The sequence below is a fragment of the Scyliorhinus torazame genome, chromosome 2 (genome assembly GCF_047496885.1).
Source record: "Scyliorhinus torazame isolate Kashiwa2021f chromosome 2, sScyTor2.1, whole genome shotgun sequence".
NCBI lineage: Eukaryota > Metazoa > Chordata > Chondrichthyes > Carcharhiniformes > Scyliorhinidae > Scyliorhinus > Scyliorhinus torazame.
In genome coordinates, this window is record NC_092708.1 from 222,513,489 (window position 1) to 222,528,670 (window position 15,182).

The window sequence follows — 15,182 nt, forward strand, 5'->3', positions numbered from 1 at the left end:
GCCTTTGAACAATTCCATTCAGCATTTGTATTGAGTTCCATCAACTCCTATCATGGCAGAGGCAGTAATCCAAATGATTAGATTGATAAATACTCCAATTTATGAAAACTGTGTTGGTTAATTTAGAAAAATGCTTGCACTATTTAATTTCTTGACATCACGCTCTGCAATAGTGGTGAGAGGAAATAATTATGAAGACTTTGTAAAGCAAACTCTGTTGACAAGTGAATGTATTGTATAAAACAGCAATTTTCTTTCCATGGCTCCTAAATTCTTTCTCTGTTTATAATGTGCAGCTGCTGCCACATTTGAAGATTTCCAGATTCGACCACACACCTTGTTTGTCCATTCCTACAGAGCTCCTGCATTCTGTGATCACTGTGGGGAGATGCTGTGGGGATTAGTGCGGCAGGGACTCAAATGCGAAGGTAAGCTCTACTTTGTTAAGATATCCACTGCCAAAAAAAACAGAAATGATATGTAGCCAATATCATGTATTTTTCCAGTAACCTGCTGCCTCCGGAGGTTATCAAAAGTAAGGCTCCAGGAAAATAATTATGGTCGTCAAGGAGGAGTCCGGAAATGAGAGTCAAAAAAGCTTTATTTCTAACTCTTGGTTTTGGAAAAGTATATCCAAGAAAGAATCCAAATCCCTGTGGTGTTCTTTGTGTTGCTTATTTAGGATGGTTGGCGTAGTGTTCCACAAAGACCACAGTATAGATTTTATTTACACTACTAAACTGGGTTTCGACACTTAGTCCTTTTAGAATACAGGATTGATCAATAACATCTAACTACACTCATCTACTGCTAATCTCACTACTGGTATAAACTATAATCTAACCTTCTCACACTAACTGCTCTTATGACCTTCACTAGCTGTCTCCTGCATAGACTCCTCCCATAAGGTCTAGCATCTCTGCTTTATATAATAGTATCTGCAGCTTCCTCTAATGGCTATTCATGGTACTACATTAACCCTTGTAATGCTGATAGTTATGAGAATGCCACAGTCCCAGTTGGGACTATTCTGGAACTCCGGCTCTTAACTGGGCCAGATTTTATCCTGTGTAATTAACAACCCCGCTGATGTGCCTCTGCCCCTCAGCGGGGGAGCTCGTACTCCACGAGGCTCATGGGGAGATTAATCGGGTCGTTCCCCTGGGTCTTAAAGGGGTTATAATGAAAATGAAAACGTCTCCCATTTAAGTTGGAGATTGTGAGGAACTTCTTCTCTGAGGGTCATTAGCCGGTTGTTTTTCAGATTGGCGGAAGATCTTTAGTGGAGTTCCCCAGGAGTTAGTTTTAGAACCCCTACTCTTCCGGACATATGTTACTATGAAACTTGGAAGCTTTGTGAGCTTGATAGAACTTAGAAAGGACGCAAACAGGTTGGTGGAATGGATGGACACGTGGCAGATGAAATTTAATGCAAAGAAGTGTGAAGTGATTCCGTTTGTTCGGAAGAACACTGAGACAATGTAATATAAAGTATTAATTTTCAAACGCAGGGCGCGACCAGTGGGTGGGTCACAGGCAGGTATCAGGAGGGTCGCAAGATCATGCGTTGCGTGGCGTTGCCGAACACTGGAAGTAGTGCCCAATGGCGACGACTGGCTTTTAAAAATGTCGGCTGCAACAGGCTTTCAGAATGCCGGCCGTCCCACGCATGCGTACCCCCTCAGCAGTGCACAGGCCCGGAGCCCAGAGAGGCAGACTGCCTCCTCCTGACGTCAGCCCGCTGACAAAGGTGCAGATTTATTTTTAAATCAATGGAGTACTCCTGCCTGGAACGGTGGCCGAGAGCAGATCACGCTCCCGTACACTGATGTCACATGCACTGGGTTTAAGAGAGATTCCTCCATTTTGTTAGCAGAAAGCAAGTAACAGGACTGAAGAATTTAAAATAGATCATTTTGTAATAAGAAAGAGAGGGCCAGAGAAATAAAAAGGCCAGGATCTCACAACTAAATCTGCAGGAGAGAGCAGCTCAGGAGAATCCACTGCAGGTCAAAGCAGTGCTGGTGTGAGCGCCAAGGCCTCTGGTGAACAACCCATTGAGAAGCTGAAATCAGGAACAAAGCAGTATAAAGATGTATTTTTAAGGTATGGCTTTATTAATTGTGCCAATGCAAATCAGAATGCAAAGCCCATGTGTGTTATATGCAGGGAAGTACTGGCAAATGACAGTTTAAAACCCCCAAAACTTCAAATGCATTTGAAGACTAAGCGTGGCAAGTTTGAGGACAAACCTTTGATTTTTTTAAAAGGATGCAACAAGAACTTAAATCGACAGCTGAAGTTCTCAGCAGAAATGTCACATTGAACGACAAAGTACAATTAGCCTCTTACATGATAACTTACCGCGTAGCTAAAGAGAAAATGCCCACGCTGTATCAGAGAGATTAATTCTCCCTGCAGCAATAGACATAGGGCGCGATCCATTGGCCACGCTGAGCCCGAAAAGCAGCCGCCATGGCGCAGCGTGGCCAATAGGAGCCAGAGATTCCGCTCCCGGATCTATCCGAATCGCAACGCCTTCTGAGATCTAACGCGATTGCGTGCGACATTGCGATATAAATCCTGCCCATTATGGGCGGGATCACGTTATAGTAAATCTGCATATTAGAGCGATACAGCGAGTCTCACTTTAATATGCAGTTTCTCTAGGTATCCGAGATTTTGGGTTATATCCCATTTGCCTCTGAGATCTTGGGCGAGCGACATTCTGTACTGTTCTCCACAAATGGGGCCAGATGGAACGGCACTCGTGAAGACCTCCCAAGGGATCAGAAGCCCCCTGGATGCATGTCCTTTGGGCATATTGGTACTCTGGCATGGCTGGTGCCAACTGGGCACCCTCGCACTGCCAGTATGGCACCCTAGCAGTTACAAGCCGGCACCCTGGCAGTGCACCTGGATGCCAGCCTGGCACTGCTAATGTGTCACTGCCAGTTGTCATGGGCAGTGCCAGTGTGTCATGTTGGCACTGCCAAGGTGACAGGCTGGCATTTTGTGTGCTGCCGATCAAATCGGGGTGCTCTGCGCAGTGATGGGGAGGTGTGGGAGGGCTGGGGCCCTCCCAAAATGTTTTGGGGCCTCCGGAGTGGGTCAGGGGCCGCGTCAGGGGCCTCGGAGATCGAGATGTCATTTAAAAATGGCTATGTGCGGCCTCAGATGCGTCACGTTTCCCACTGAGGCCGCTTATTTAACGCAAGTGGCATTTTACACCCATGTGTTTCTCGGCGTTGCGAGCTCCAGGAAACACGTGGCTAAACGCGCTTGCTATTGGACTTTGTTTCCATTTAGTTGAATCGCGGCCACAGTTCGTACGGTCCTAGATGAGAGGTTAGCTGATAAAGTGAAATGTATCCCAGTTAGTTATAACTCAGTGGCTTGCCGAATTTGTGATATTGCTGAGAATTTAGAAGCCCACCTTATTTCTTGTTTAAAGTCAGCACAGGTGTTCTCAATGCAACTGGATGAAAGTGCAGATGTTTCAGATTGTGCAACCTTGCTAGTTTACATTAGGTATGTTTGGCATGTCGGCACAGTAGCACAGTGGTTAGCACTGCTGCCTCATGATTTTTAATTTCCCCCTCTTTAAGTGGTGGCATATTTTCCTCAGCCCTCCAGTTTAGAGTGTTCCAAACCTTTATTAATAATCCCATAGCAAACTCGAGATCAGGTAAAATAAGACATTTGGTTTATTTTACGTACATAGAAAACATGGGGTTTTCTCAATACCCACCCCTTTTTGCATTCACACAATAAAAAAGGGATAAGAGGAAGAAATTGATAAAGGTAATACCACCATAAAAAATGATTTATGGTTTTATGTGAGTCCAGAATCCAAACTTTAATGGTGTACTCCTTCAAAAGGTAGCAGGCTAATTGATGGAAGGTGACCCGTCTTTCCAGGAGCAAGGACTTTCACAGTGGAAGAAGGCACATAATGGTGAATTAATTTTGACGGCAATGATACAGAAGTTTCAATGTTCCAGTCATTCATGGTGTAGATAAGGGCCAGGCAAAATGTAAAACCTGGACAGAAATCTTTCTCCTACTACCTGTTAGATAGTAAATGGTAAAGAGTAAATGGTAGAGAAAGACAGGCAATTTGCCTGGAGTCCTACTTCTCTTCGGAGGTCAAACAGTGACTGAAGATAAAATTCAAAAGCTGTACAATTAAAACAAGTCAAGCAGTTCAAGTCTCAATCACACATCAGAGTGATTTTGGGTTGAACTATTCAGCTAACGAGGCCCCTTGTTAAAACCCATTGTGTTATGTGAGCAGGTAACTGTAGGACCATTAGCTCAGGATTGATGATGAGGAGTCACAGATAGCCACATTTGTCCATAGCTGGCTGGACAGACTTATCATCTATTATCCTTTGTGTTGGCTTGGCTAGAATGTTTACATGGTGCAAGGAGTGTTATATTCCAGAGGATTTGAGGAGTTGGCCTTTGTTCATTTTCACACTGCTCAGAAGTTTCCAGAAACCAGCCTGTGATCAGCTGCAGCCATTTTATCAGCCACGCAATTGTCCATTTTGAAAAAAGGAAAAAGAATAATTTTATAAAGTAGCCAGGCTGACAGAGTTATAAATATAAATATGAATATATATAAATATAAATGTTTTTCTGCCTATTTCCTGGATGGGACACTATTGATGAAATACTTTACAATCCAATGATTACATTTATCATTGAAAATATATTTTGTTCCTGTCAACACTTTTGTTAAAGTTTTATACAAACATCTTAGCCTCCCCCAGCAGCATGGCCTTAGACTTCATCTTTTTGTCAAGCCATGGCTATTGGTTGAAATTATATTCTGCTGCTTAAGTTTGAACAGTGTGTACAATTTCCCAGAATAACACCTCCAACAGATACAACGCTTCACTTCACTGTCGTATTTGTTTCAAAGGAGAGGAAAGGCTTCAAAAGCTTTATTCCGATAGTTTATAATATGTTTCCTTAAAAGAGGCTGTGTTGGTATATGGGAGCGAACCGTACCCCACTTCAAACATAACAATCCACGATGATGATGCAGCTGTTTCACCCTTTAACAAAAATAAATCTTTAATATGTGGAATATAAATATACAAAATAGGGTAGGATTAGGCTAGTTTGTCTATCTGGTTTCCCATTTGACATGTATTACGATCCCACACCAGATCCCAACAGCAGCTGAGATACTGGACAGAAATCCCAACATTTTATTTAATTTGAAAGACTGGGAGGAAAGGATACTTCATCCAGGAGTGATTCCACGCACAAATAGGGATATGGTACATAAAACAAACTTTATTACCAACACAGGATTAAAATAACTTTTATATCATACAAGAAAGTAGCTTACAATCATCAGTTAAACAATGCCCAACCATAAAATGAATCACTAAACCCTAACTGCTATCTTTTATCTCAACTCAAGCAAAACCCATCTCAGGTCAAAATCCACTTTTAAATGCAGTTATCCAACCCAGGGTTACTTGCTGTACATTTGACTAGAGTTCCTTTTAAAAGACTGATTGGAGAGAGAGAGAAGTCCGATGAGGAAACAACCTGCAGATTCATATCTGTGTCAGACTACTCCTTAACCTGTCAGTCTTTTCAGAAACTGCTATTCTGTTCACAGGCAACATCTAAACTGCTTTGAGAGGAGCTGCTGGTTTGCTCATATCCTAATATTTAACTGAACTCCCAAAGTGAAACTCAACACCTGACTGCTTCAGCCCCTGGCTTTTCCCATTAACTACATAATCTTCATAAAGCTAAACACAACGGGCAGAATTATTTTTGCCTTGCAATTCACTTTTACCCCCCCGGAAGCGCACCCTTGCCAGCGGGTTTCCCAGCAGTGTGGGGTGGTTACAATGGGAGATCCCATTGACAAGCGGCAGGAAGATAGAATCCTGCCACCAGAGAATGGCGCGCTGCCGAGAAACACGCGGCTGGGGGACCGGAGAATCCAGCCCAATGTCTCTCTAATTATCTACACCCCAGGAACCTTCTTTATATAAACAAAATTCCATTAGCCTTTACTTTTACGATGCTTTTATTATCCCTTTTGTAGCCACAAAGCCTAGCTATCTTTCAAACCTGGATTTTTAAAAACAGTACTGTGGCAGTCACATATTAACCCAGGCTTTTAACTTTTACTGCGCCAACGACATATAATACAAAATATCTGAAATTCCCATATTCCCCATACAAGGTATTTCTGATACATTGCATCACTTCTCCAAGTGGACACTCATTTCAAAAGGACACTGGGAAAATGGGGCTTATGGTGGGAGATAGATACTGAGAATAGAGATGGGCAGGTGGTGATAAGGTGCTTGTGCAGGCGAGGGAGGGTGACTGAGGAATGAGGTGAATATGGGCCCAGCCTGTGGCGCCCAGAGCAGCAACTGTCTTGATACATGGCAGCTATGCTGAGAAGGAGCAGCCAGAAATTGGATGAGTTGTCTTCATATGAGATAATCCCAATGAGATAATGGTAATATATATATTTCTCACGCTGTTTTCAGACTTAATGTTATTCTGTATACTCAGCTGGACTGGATATGCATCAGATGGATGAATAGTCTAAAACATTGTGTCCTATCTAAAGCAATCCTACCCCTACTTCTGTGAACTGGGCTCGGGCAGCAGTATGAAGAGTGGAGACTTATTTGGCTGGGCTGATGGTCTGCTATACATACACTGGATAACAGAGAGTTTGCAGTCACACTGCTTAGTGAGAATATTGGCCATATTTACATTTCATATTTACATGGGGATACAGTTTAAACATTAAAATGTGGCATTAGTCTGCTGGTCATAGTTCATTGCACCTTTTAAATTCCACTGTTGAATTCTTTTTTTTAAGTGAACATCACTGGTTAGGCAAGCATTTATTGCCCATCCCTAGTTGCCCTTCAGAAGGTGGTGGTGAGCAGCCTTCTTGAATGGCTGCAGTCTTGAAGCGAATATACACCTACAGTGCTGTTAGGGAGGGAGTTCCAAGATTTTGACCCAGCGACAGTGAAGGAACGGAGATATATTTCCAAGTCGGGATAGCAAATGGCTTAGAGAGAAATCTTCAAGTGGTGGGGTTACCAGGTATCTGCTGTTCTTGCCCTTCTAGATGGTAGTGGTCGTGGGTTTGGAAGGTGCTGTTGGTGCTGCAAAGTGGAGGGTATTTCATTGCACTCCTGACTTGTGCCTTGTAGGTGATGGACAGGCTTTGGCGGTGTGAGGGGGCGGGGAGGAGAGGGGTGGGGGGGGGGGGGGGGGGGGGGGGGGTCAGGAGGTCAGTTACTCTTCATCGGATTCCTACCATTCAACCTTCTCTGGTAGCCACAGTAGTATTCAGTTCAGTTTCTGATCAATGGTAACTCCCAAGGTTACTTACCACTTGTCAGCCCAAGCCTGGATGTTGTCCAGGTCTTGCTGCATTTGAACATGAACTGCTTTAGTATCTGAGGATTCATGACATGGTGCTGAACATTGTGCTGGCATCTGCGAACATCCCCACTTTTGACCTTATATGGAAGGGAGGTCTTTGACGAAGCAGCTGAAGATGGTTGGGCCTCAGACACCACCCTAAGGAATTCCTGCAGTGATGTCCTCGAACTGAGATGATTGACCACCAACCACACAACCATATTCCTTTGTGCCAGCTATGTCTCCAGCCAGCGGAGAGTTTTCCCCCTTATTCCCATTGACTCCAGTTTAGTTAAGGCTCCTTGATGCCATACATGGTCAAATGCTGCCTTGATGGCGATGGAAGTCACTCTCACCTCACCTCTGGCATTCGGCTCTTTTGTACATGTTTGAACCAAGACTGTAATGAGGTCAGGAGCTGAGTGACTCTGGCAGAACCCAAACTAAAGCATCCATGAGCAGGTTATTGCTGAGTAGATGTCACTTGATAGCACTGTTTATGACTTCCATCACTTTGCTGATGATTGAGAGTATACTGATAGGGCGGCAATTGGCTGGATTGTATTTGTCCTGTTTCTTGAGTACAGGACACATTTGGGCAATTTTCCACATTGCCGGGTAGATGCCAGTGCTGTAGCTGTACTGGAACAGCTTGGCTAGGGGTGCGGCCAGTTCTGGAGCACAAGTCTTCAGTAGCATTATCGGAATATTGTCAGGGCTCATGGCCTTCAGTATCCAGTGCCTTTAGGCGTTTCTTGACATCACGTAGAATGAATCGTATTGGCTGAAGACTGACATCTGTGATGCTGGGGACCTCCGGAGGAGACCGAGATGGATCATCCACTCGGTACTTTTGGCTGAAGAGTTTTGATAATGCTTCAGCCTTGCCTTTTGGACACATGTGTTAGGCTCCTCCATCATTGAGGATGGGGATATTTATGGAGCTTCCTCCTCCAGTGAGTTGTTTAATTGTCCAGCACCATTCACGGCTGGATGTGGCAGGACTACAGAGCTTAGATCTGATGCGTTCATTGTGGAATCATTTAGCTCTGTCTATTGCTTGCTGCTTATGCTGTTTAGCACACAAGTAGTCCTGTGTTGTACCTTCACCAGGTTGACACCTCATTTTTTAGTATGCCTGATGATGCTCCCGGCATGCTCTCCTGCACTCTTCATTGAACCAGGGTTGATCTCCTACTTGGTGATAATGGTAGAGTGGGGGATATGCCAGGCCATGAGTTTGCAGGTTGTGGTTGAATACAATTCTGCTGCTGCTGAAGGTCCACAGGCTTCATGGATGCCCGGTTTTGAGTTGCTAGATCTGTTCGAAGTCTATCCCATTTAGCACGGTGTTTGTGCTACACAACACGATGGAGGATATCCTCAATGTGAAGAAGGGACTTTTTCTCAACAAGGTCTGTGCAGTGTTCACTTCTACTGATACTGTCATGGACAGATGTATCTGTAGCAGGCAGATTGACGAGGATGAGATCAAGTATGTTTCCCCTTTTGTTGGCTCCCTCACCTCCTGTCGCAGACCCATTCTTGCAGTTGTGGCCTTTAGGACCCAGCCAGCTCGGTCTGTGGTGGTACCACCGAGCCACTTTTCATAATGGACATTAAAGTCCCCATCCAGAGTACATTCTGTGCCCTTTCCACCTCTTTTTTGATTCATCAGCTGACAGTGGACATTACATGGTAAGCAAAAGGAGGTTTCCTTGCCCATGTTTAACCTGAAACCATGAAACTTCATAGGGTCTGGAGTCAATGTTGAGGACTCCCAGGGCAACCCCCTCCTGACTGTGACTATGACCAATGTGCCGCCACCTCTGCTTACCCAGGAATGATGATTTGCAGTCTGGAACATTGTCTGTAAGGTGGACTCTGTCAGCATGTTGACTCTGTTGCTTGACGAGGCTGTGAGGCAGCTCTACCAACTTTGGCACAAGCCCCCAACTTAGCAAGGGGGACTTTGCAGGGTCAATAAGGCTGGGTTTGCCATTGTCGTTTCCATGCCTGGGTCGATACTGGGTGGTCCTTCCAATTTCATTCCTTTTTGTTTTCGTTGCAATTGAATACAAATTAGTGTTTTGCTAGGTCGCTGATAGTCAGCCACATTGCTGTGGATCAACCATGTAGGGATGGCAGGCTTCTGTCCCTATAGTGCACATCGGTAGCACAGTAGTTAGCACTGTTGCTTCACAGCGTTAGAGTCCCAGGCTCGATTCCAGGCTTGGGTCACTGTCTGTGCAGAGTCTGCACGTTCTCCCTGTGGGTTTCCTCTGGGTGCTTTGGTTTCCTCCCACAAGTTCCCGAAAGACGTGCTGTTGGATGAATTGGGCTTTCTGAATTCTTCCTCTGTGTACATGATCAGGTGCCGGAATGTGGCGATTAGGGGCTTTTCACAGTAACTCATTGCAGTATTAATGTAAGCCTACTTGTGACAATAAAGATTATTATTAAATTATTAGTGAACCAGATGGATTTTTATGACAATCGACAATGGTTTCATGGTCACGTTTTCACGCCGGCCCCCGCGCAACATGGCGGAGCCACACAGTGGGCCGGCGCAGACGAAGATAGGCCCCCCTCCCCGGATCACGCGTGCCCGCTGATCGGTAGACCCCAATCACGGGCCTAGCCATCATGGAGGCCCCTCCCCAGAGTCTGATCCCCGCCTCCCCCCACCAGGACGGCTACCGCGAGTCCGAGCTCCCACCAGGTAAAACCATACAGGAGCCACGGCGGCGGGTCGACAGCGGAGAAATGCCCCGGGGGCCTCTGTCAATGGCCCCCGGGCGGCGCAGCGTCAACCGCGTGCGCAGCGATGCCGCCGATTCTCCGGTCGATGGAGAATCGCGTTCCGGCGTCGGAGCCGATTGCGGGTCTGAGACCCCATTCTCCGCCCCCACGCCGAGCGCGATTTCAGCGCGAGGCTCAGAGAATCCCGGCCTATGTCTCTAGATTAATAGTCCAGTGACAATACCATGACAGTACCACCTCCCTAGTTTCTTTTGACTACCATTGAATCAGTGTTTCTAACTAGGGACAATAATACTTCTTAAAATCTCCTCTGACTTAAATTGTGATCAGCAATCTATACACTTTCAGTTACAAAGATGTCTGGATCCATTTAGGCACTTGCTAATCTCACCGTAATTTTCACGCAATGAAGAATTGAAATAGCCACAGGTAGTCCTCTCTCATAGTGCGCAAAGGGGAAGGTCTTATGTTTTTGTGCCTTTTCTTTCCGACTGCACAACTGATCTATCCATATGAAGATTCTGTATTCCCGGAATCAGACATTTTGTTCCTAAGAGAAGTTAATTACCTTTCACAATGATGCCCTCATTCCTCAGTCGGCATGTTCTCCTGGAAGTTCAATGCTGTAAGAGGTAGAGGTATGATAAGTTTATTTTAGAACACATTTCCAAACTTCCTTTCGATAACAGCAGCAAGTAATGTTACATTTGCAACTTGATTCACCTGTAAATTATTAAAGCAATACATAAGACCATAAGCTACAGGAGCAGGATTAGGCTATTCAGCCCATCGACTCTGCCCCGGCCTTCGATCATGGCGGAAGTGTTGCTCATCCCCCATTCTCCTGCCTTCTCCCCATAACCCCTGCTCCCCTTATTAATCAGGAAATCGCCTTATTAATTAAGAACACCAGATTTGTGCTTAAGGTGTCTATTTGGCTACAGACCAATAGCTGGAAGGTAAATTAGGCAGAATAGTTCCTTCGAGCATAAGAACTAGGAGCAGGATAGGCAATTTAACCTCTTGAACCTTCTCCTCCATTTAATACATCTGGCTGATCTCATCATGGTGTGAGATGCCGGCGTTGGACTGGGGTGAGCACAGTAAGAAGTCTTACAACACCAGCTTAAAGTCCAACAGGTTTGTTTCGAATCACCAGCTTTCGGAGCACAGCTCCTTCCTCAGGTGAATGAAGAGGGGGATTCTAGAAACATATATATATAGACAAAGTCAATGATGCAAGACAATCTCATCATGGCCTCATCACTACCATCTTGCCTGTTCTCCGTGACCCTTCAACCCATTACTAATTAAAGATCTGTCTAACTCCTCCTTAAATATACTCGCTGCTCTAGAATCCATCGCACTCTGGGGTAGTGAATTCCACAGATTCACGACCCTTTGGGGGAAGTAGTTTCTCCTCATTTCTGTTTTAAATTTGCTACCCCTTGTCCTGAGATTGTGACCTCTCATTCTAGAATGCTCCATGAGAGGAGGCATCCACTCCACCTCTACTTTATCCATACCTTTTATCATCTAAGATACCTCAATTTGATCTCCCCTCAATCTTCTAAACTCTATTGAGAGTATATACCTAAACTGTTCAATATCTCTTCATAAGACAAACCCCAGCATCTCTGGAATCACTCTAGTGAACATCCTCTGAACTGCCTCCAATGACATTACATCTTTCCTCAAATAAGGGGACCAAATCTTTTCCCAATACTCCAGGTGCAGTCTTACCAATGCCTTGTCCAGTTGCAACAACGCTTCCTTACCTTTATACTCTATTTCTTTAGCTATAAATGCCAACATTCCATTTGCTTTCCTTATTACCTGCTGTACCTGCAGCTTGTTTTCTGTGACTCCTGGACGAGGACAGCCCGATCCCACTGCATCGGAGCACCCCACAGTCTCTCCCCATTTAGATAATAAGTTGCCTTTCCATTTTTCCAACCAAAATACATGACCTCACACTTATTCACGTTAAACTCCGTCTGCCACATTTTGGCCCACTCGTCTAACCTGTTTATATCCATCCATTTATAAGGTTCTTATTTCCTCATTGCAACTTACTGTCCCACCTATTTTAGTGTAATCTGCAAATTTGGCTATAGTACCTTCTATCGTTGTATCCAAGTCGTTAATATAGATTGTAAATAGCTGCGGCCCAAGGACCGAACCCTGTGGCACCCCACTAGTTGCTTGCCATCGAGAAGAAGACCCATTTATCCTGACTCTGTCTTCTGTCCATCAGCCAGTCTTCTATCCAAGCTAATAAATTACCCCAAACCCAATGTGATCTAACCTTGTGTATTAACCTTTTGCGAGGCACCTTATCAAACCTTTTCTGGAAGTCCAGATATACTACATCCATAGGATCCCCATTTTCCACTTTGCTTGTTACATATTTGAAGCAAATTAGTCAAGAATGATTTACCCTTCATAAAACCATGCTGAGTCTGATGGATTGCGTTTTAACTTTCCAAATGTCCTGTTATTACTTCCATAATAATGGATTCTAACAATTTACCAGCAACAGATGTTAAGTTAACTGGTCTATAATTTCCTACGTTCTGCCTCCCTTTTTGAATAGGGGCGTTACATTAGCATTTTTCCAATCAATTTGTCCAGGGAATTTTGAAATATTATAACCAATGAATCCACTATCTCCGCTGGTACTCCCTTTACCACCCTAGGATGTCTGGACTCAGGCCTTGGGACTTAACTGTCATGCTACATGATAGCATGGTATTAGTTAGTCAGGACGAGGACAGTAAATAAAGACTGTGAAGTGATGCCAAGCAAACGGCTGGCTAATCCATATCCTTTTAAAGGTCCACAGTGCCTCTTCAAGGTAAAGGAAGCAAAGAAGATGAATTAATCAGTAATCAATTCCACCATGTGGTGGTTCCATTACTGCATCTGTTAACAACAACCAGAAAGCTAATAGCGCCAATGACGTGCCATCTTCTGATTATGAATGTAAAGAAGAGCAATTGAAATCTGGAAGGCACAATCTGTTCAGTATGTCTAACAAATGGGGAAAAGGACCGTGATTATGAAAACTCTGATGAAGAGGTAACAGTTGTAACACAAAGAATGGTACATATAAAGTCAACCAACCCTGAGTGGATTGAAGCCCCAGCTGCTGACGGTAACCATGTGAAGGAAAGTAGAGACTGTAAACCAGGAGGGGTTGAAGAGTGTTTATTGGTTGAAAATGAACCAAATATTTCCTCAGCATTGACAATATTGCTTGTAGTTTGACTGTAGAGGATCCTCGAAATTTGGTTGAATATTCATTGTCAATCAGAAAGGACTGACTGCATTATACGAGAAGTGGAGGGAGTATATAAACAGAGTCATGGGGAAACCCCAGGGGAAACTCTGTTAGCTACACAGGATATTCATAGAATTTACAGTGCAGAAGGATGCCATTTGGCCCATCGAGTCTGCACCGGCTCTTGGAAAGAGCACCCTACCCAAGCCCACACCTCCACCCTTTTCTCTGCACCTTCACCCCATCCCTGTAACCCACCTAACATTTTTTGGACATTAAGGGCAATTTAGCATGGACAATCCACCTAACCTGCACATCTTTGGACTGTGGAAGGAAACCGGAGCACCCGGAGGAAACCCACGCACACACGGGGAGGATGTGCAGACTCCGCACAGACAGTGACCCAAGCTGGAATCGAACCCGGGACCCTGGAGCTGTGAGGCAATTGTGCTATCCACAATGCTACCGTGCTGCCCTTAGGATGTAGGCATAAGAAATGCTGAACCAATAAAGCCACACCCGTCTCAACTAAAACCACGTTGACTGGCTCAGTTAGAGACTGAAATATTATACATGTTGCAGAGATAAGTGAAAACTATGTGGTCCACAGAACACCAAGTAGAGGTTGAGAGATTGAAAGCCATGTTAGTGGACAAACCAGTGCTAGCTGCCCCGGACTTTACCAGACCATATAAAGTGAAAAACAGATGCCAGTGCTACTGATACATTTTAGGAGGACTAACAAGGCAAGGGAATATACAATTAGTGATTGGACCCGAGGAAGTACATAGGATCAAAGGTTCCTTGGTATGTATGTTCACAGATCTCTGAAGACAGCAGAATAGCTGGTTAAGAAGGCCTATGGATGTATAAGATCCAGGCGAATGACCACAAGGAAATGATGATGAATAAGAAACAAAAAGGATTTAATGAACACTCTCTGTGCCCCAAAGGGTTTCCCATGCCCAGCCCACTCTCAGGCCGGAGTATTTATATCCAAAGGTACCCCTGGTTAGGTTTGTAGCCCTGCCCCCTCATCGGGGGATATCCTACTCAGTTGAGGCCATGAGGAACCTGATGGTGCAGATCACATGTTATAACAGGATTCTTCTTTTATTAACCGTGGCATTGAATATAAGAGCAGGGAGGTCATGCTGGAGCTGTATAAAACGCTGGTTAGGTCCCAGGTTAGGTCACCGCACTATAGAAAGGAAGTGATTGCACTGGAGAGGGTGCAGAGGAGATTCACCAGGATGTTGCCCGGGCTGGAATGTCTCAGCCATCGAGAGAGGCTGGATAGGCTGGGTTGTTTTCCCTGGAGCAGAGAAGGTTGAGAGGGAACCTGATTGAGGTATATGAAATAGGGGACAGGAAGGTACTTTTCTCCTCGGTAAAGGTATTAATAACCACAGCATAAATTTAAGGTAAGGGTTAGGCTGTTTAGGGGAGATATGAGGAAAAACGTTTTCGCCAAAAGGAAAAACCTTTTTGCTCAGAGGGTATTTGGAATCTGGAACTCACTGCCTGAAAGGGTGGTAGAGGTGGGAACTCTCAACTTTTAAGAAGAATTTAGATGAGCACTTGAAATGCCATTGCATACAAGACTATGGACCAAGTGCCGGTAAATGGGATTGGAATATTTAGGTGCTTGATGGTCAGCGCAGACGCAATGGGCTGAAGGTCCTCTTTCCGTGCTGTA

At 44.7% G+C, this 15,182-nt stretch overlaps 1 protein-coding gene across 1 annotated transcript in view; it reads left to right on the forward strand.

Annotated features, from left to right (window-relative positions):
* The window catches only part of prkd1 (protein kinase D1), a 575,159-nt gene that overhangs the window by 348,820 nt on the left and 211,157 nt on the right, over positions 1–15,182 (forward strand). Inside the window, exon 3 of the mRNA XM_072484262.1 lies at positions 297–428. Coding sequence (XP_072340363.1) covers positions 297–428 — 132 coding nt within the window. The remainder of the gene's footprint in view (positions 1–296; positions 429–15,182) is intronic.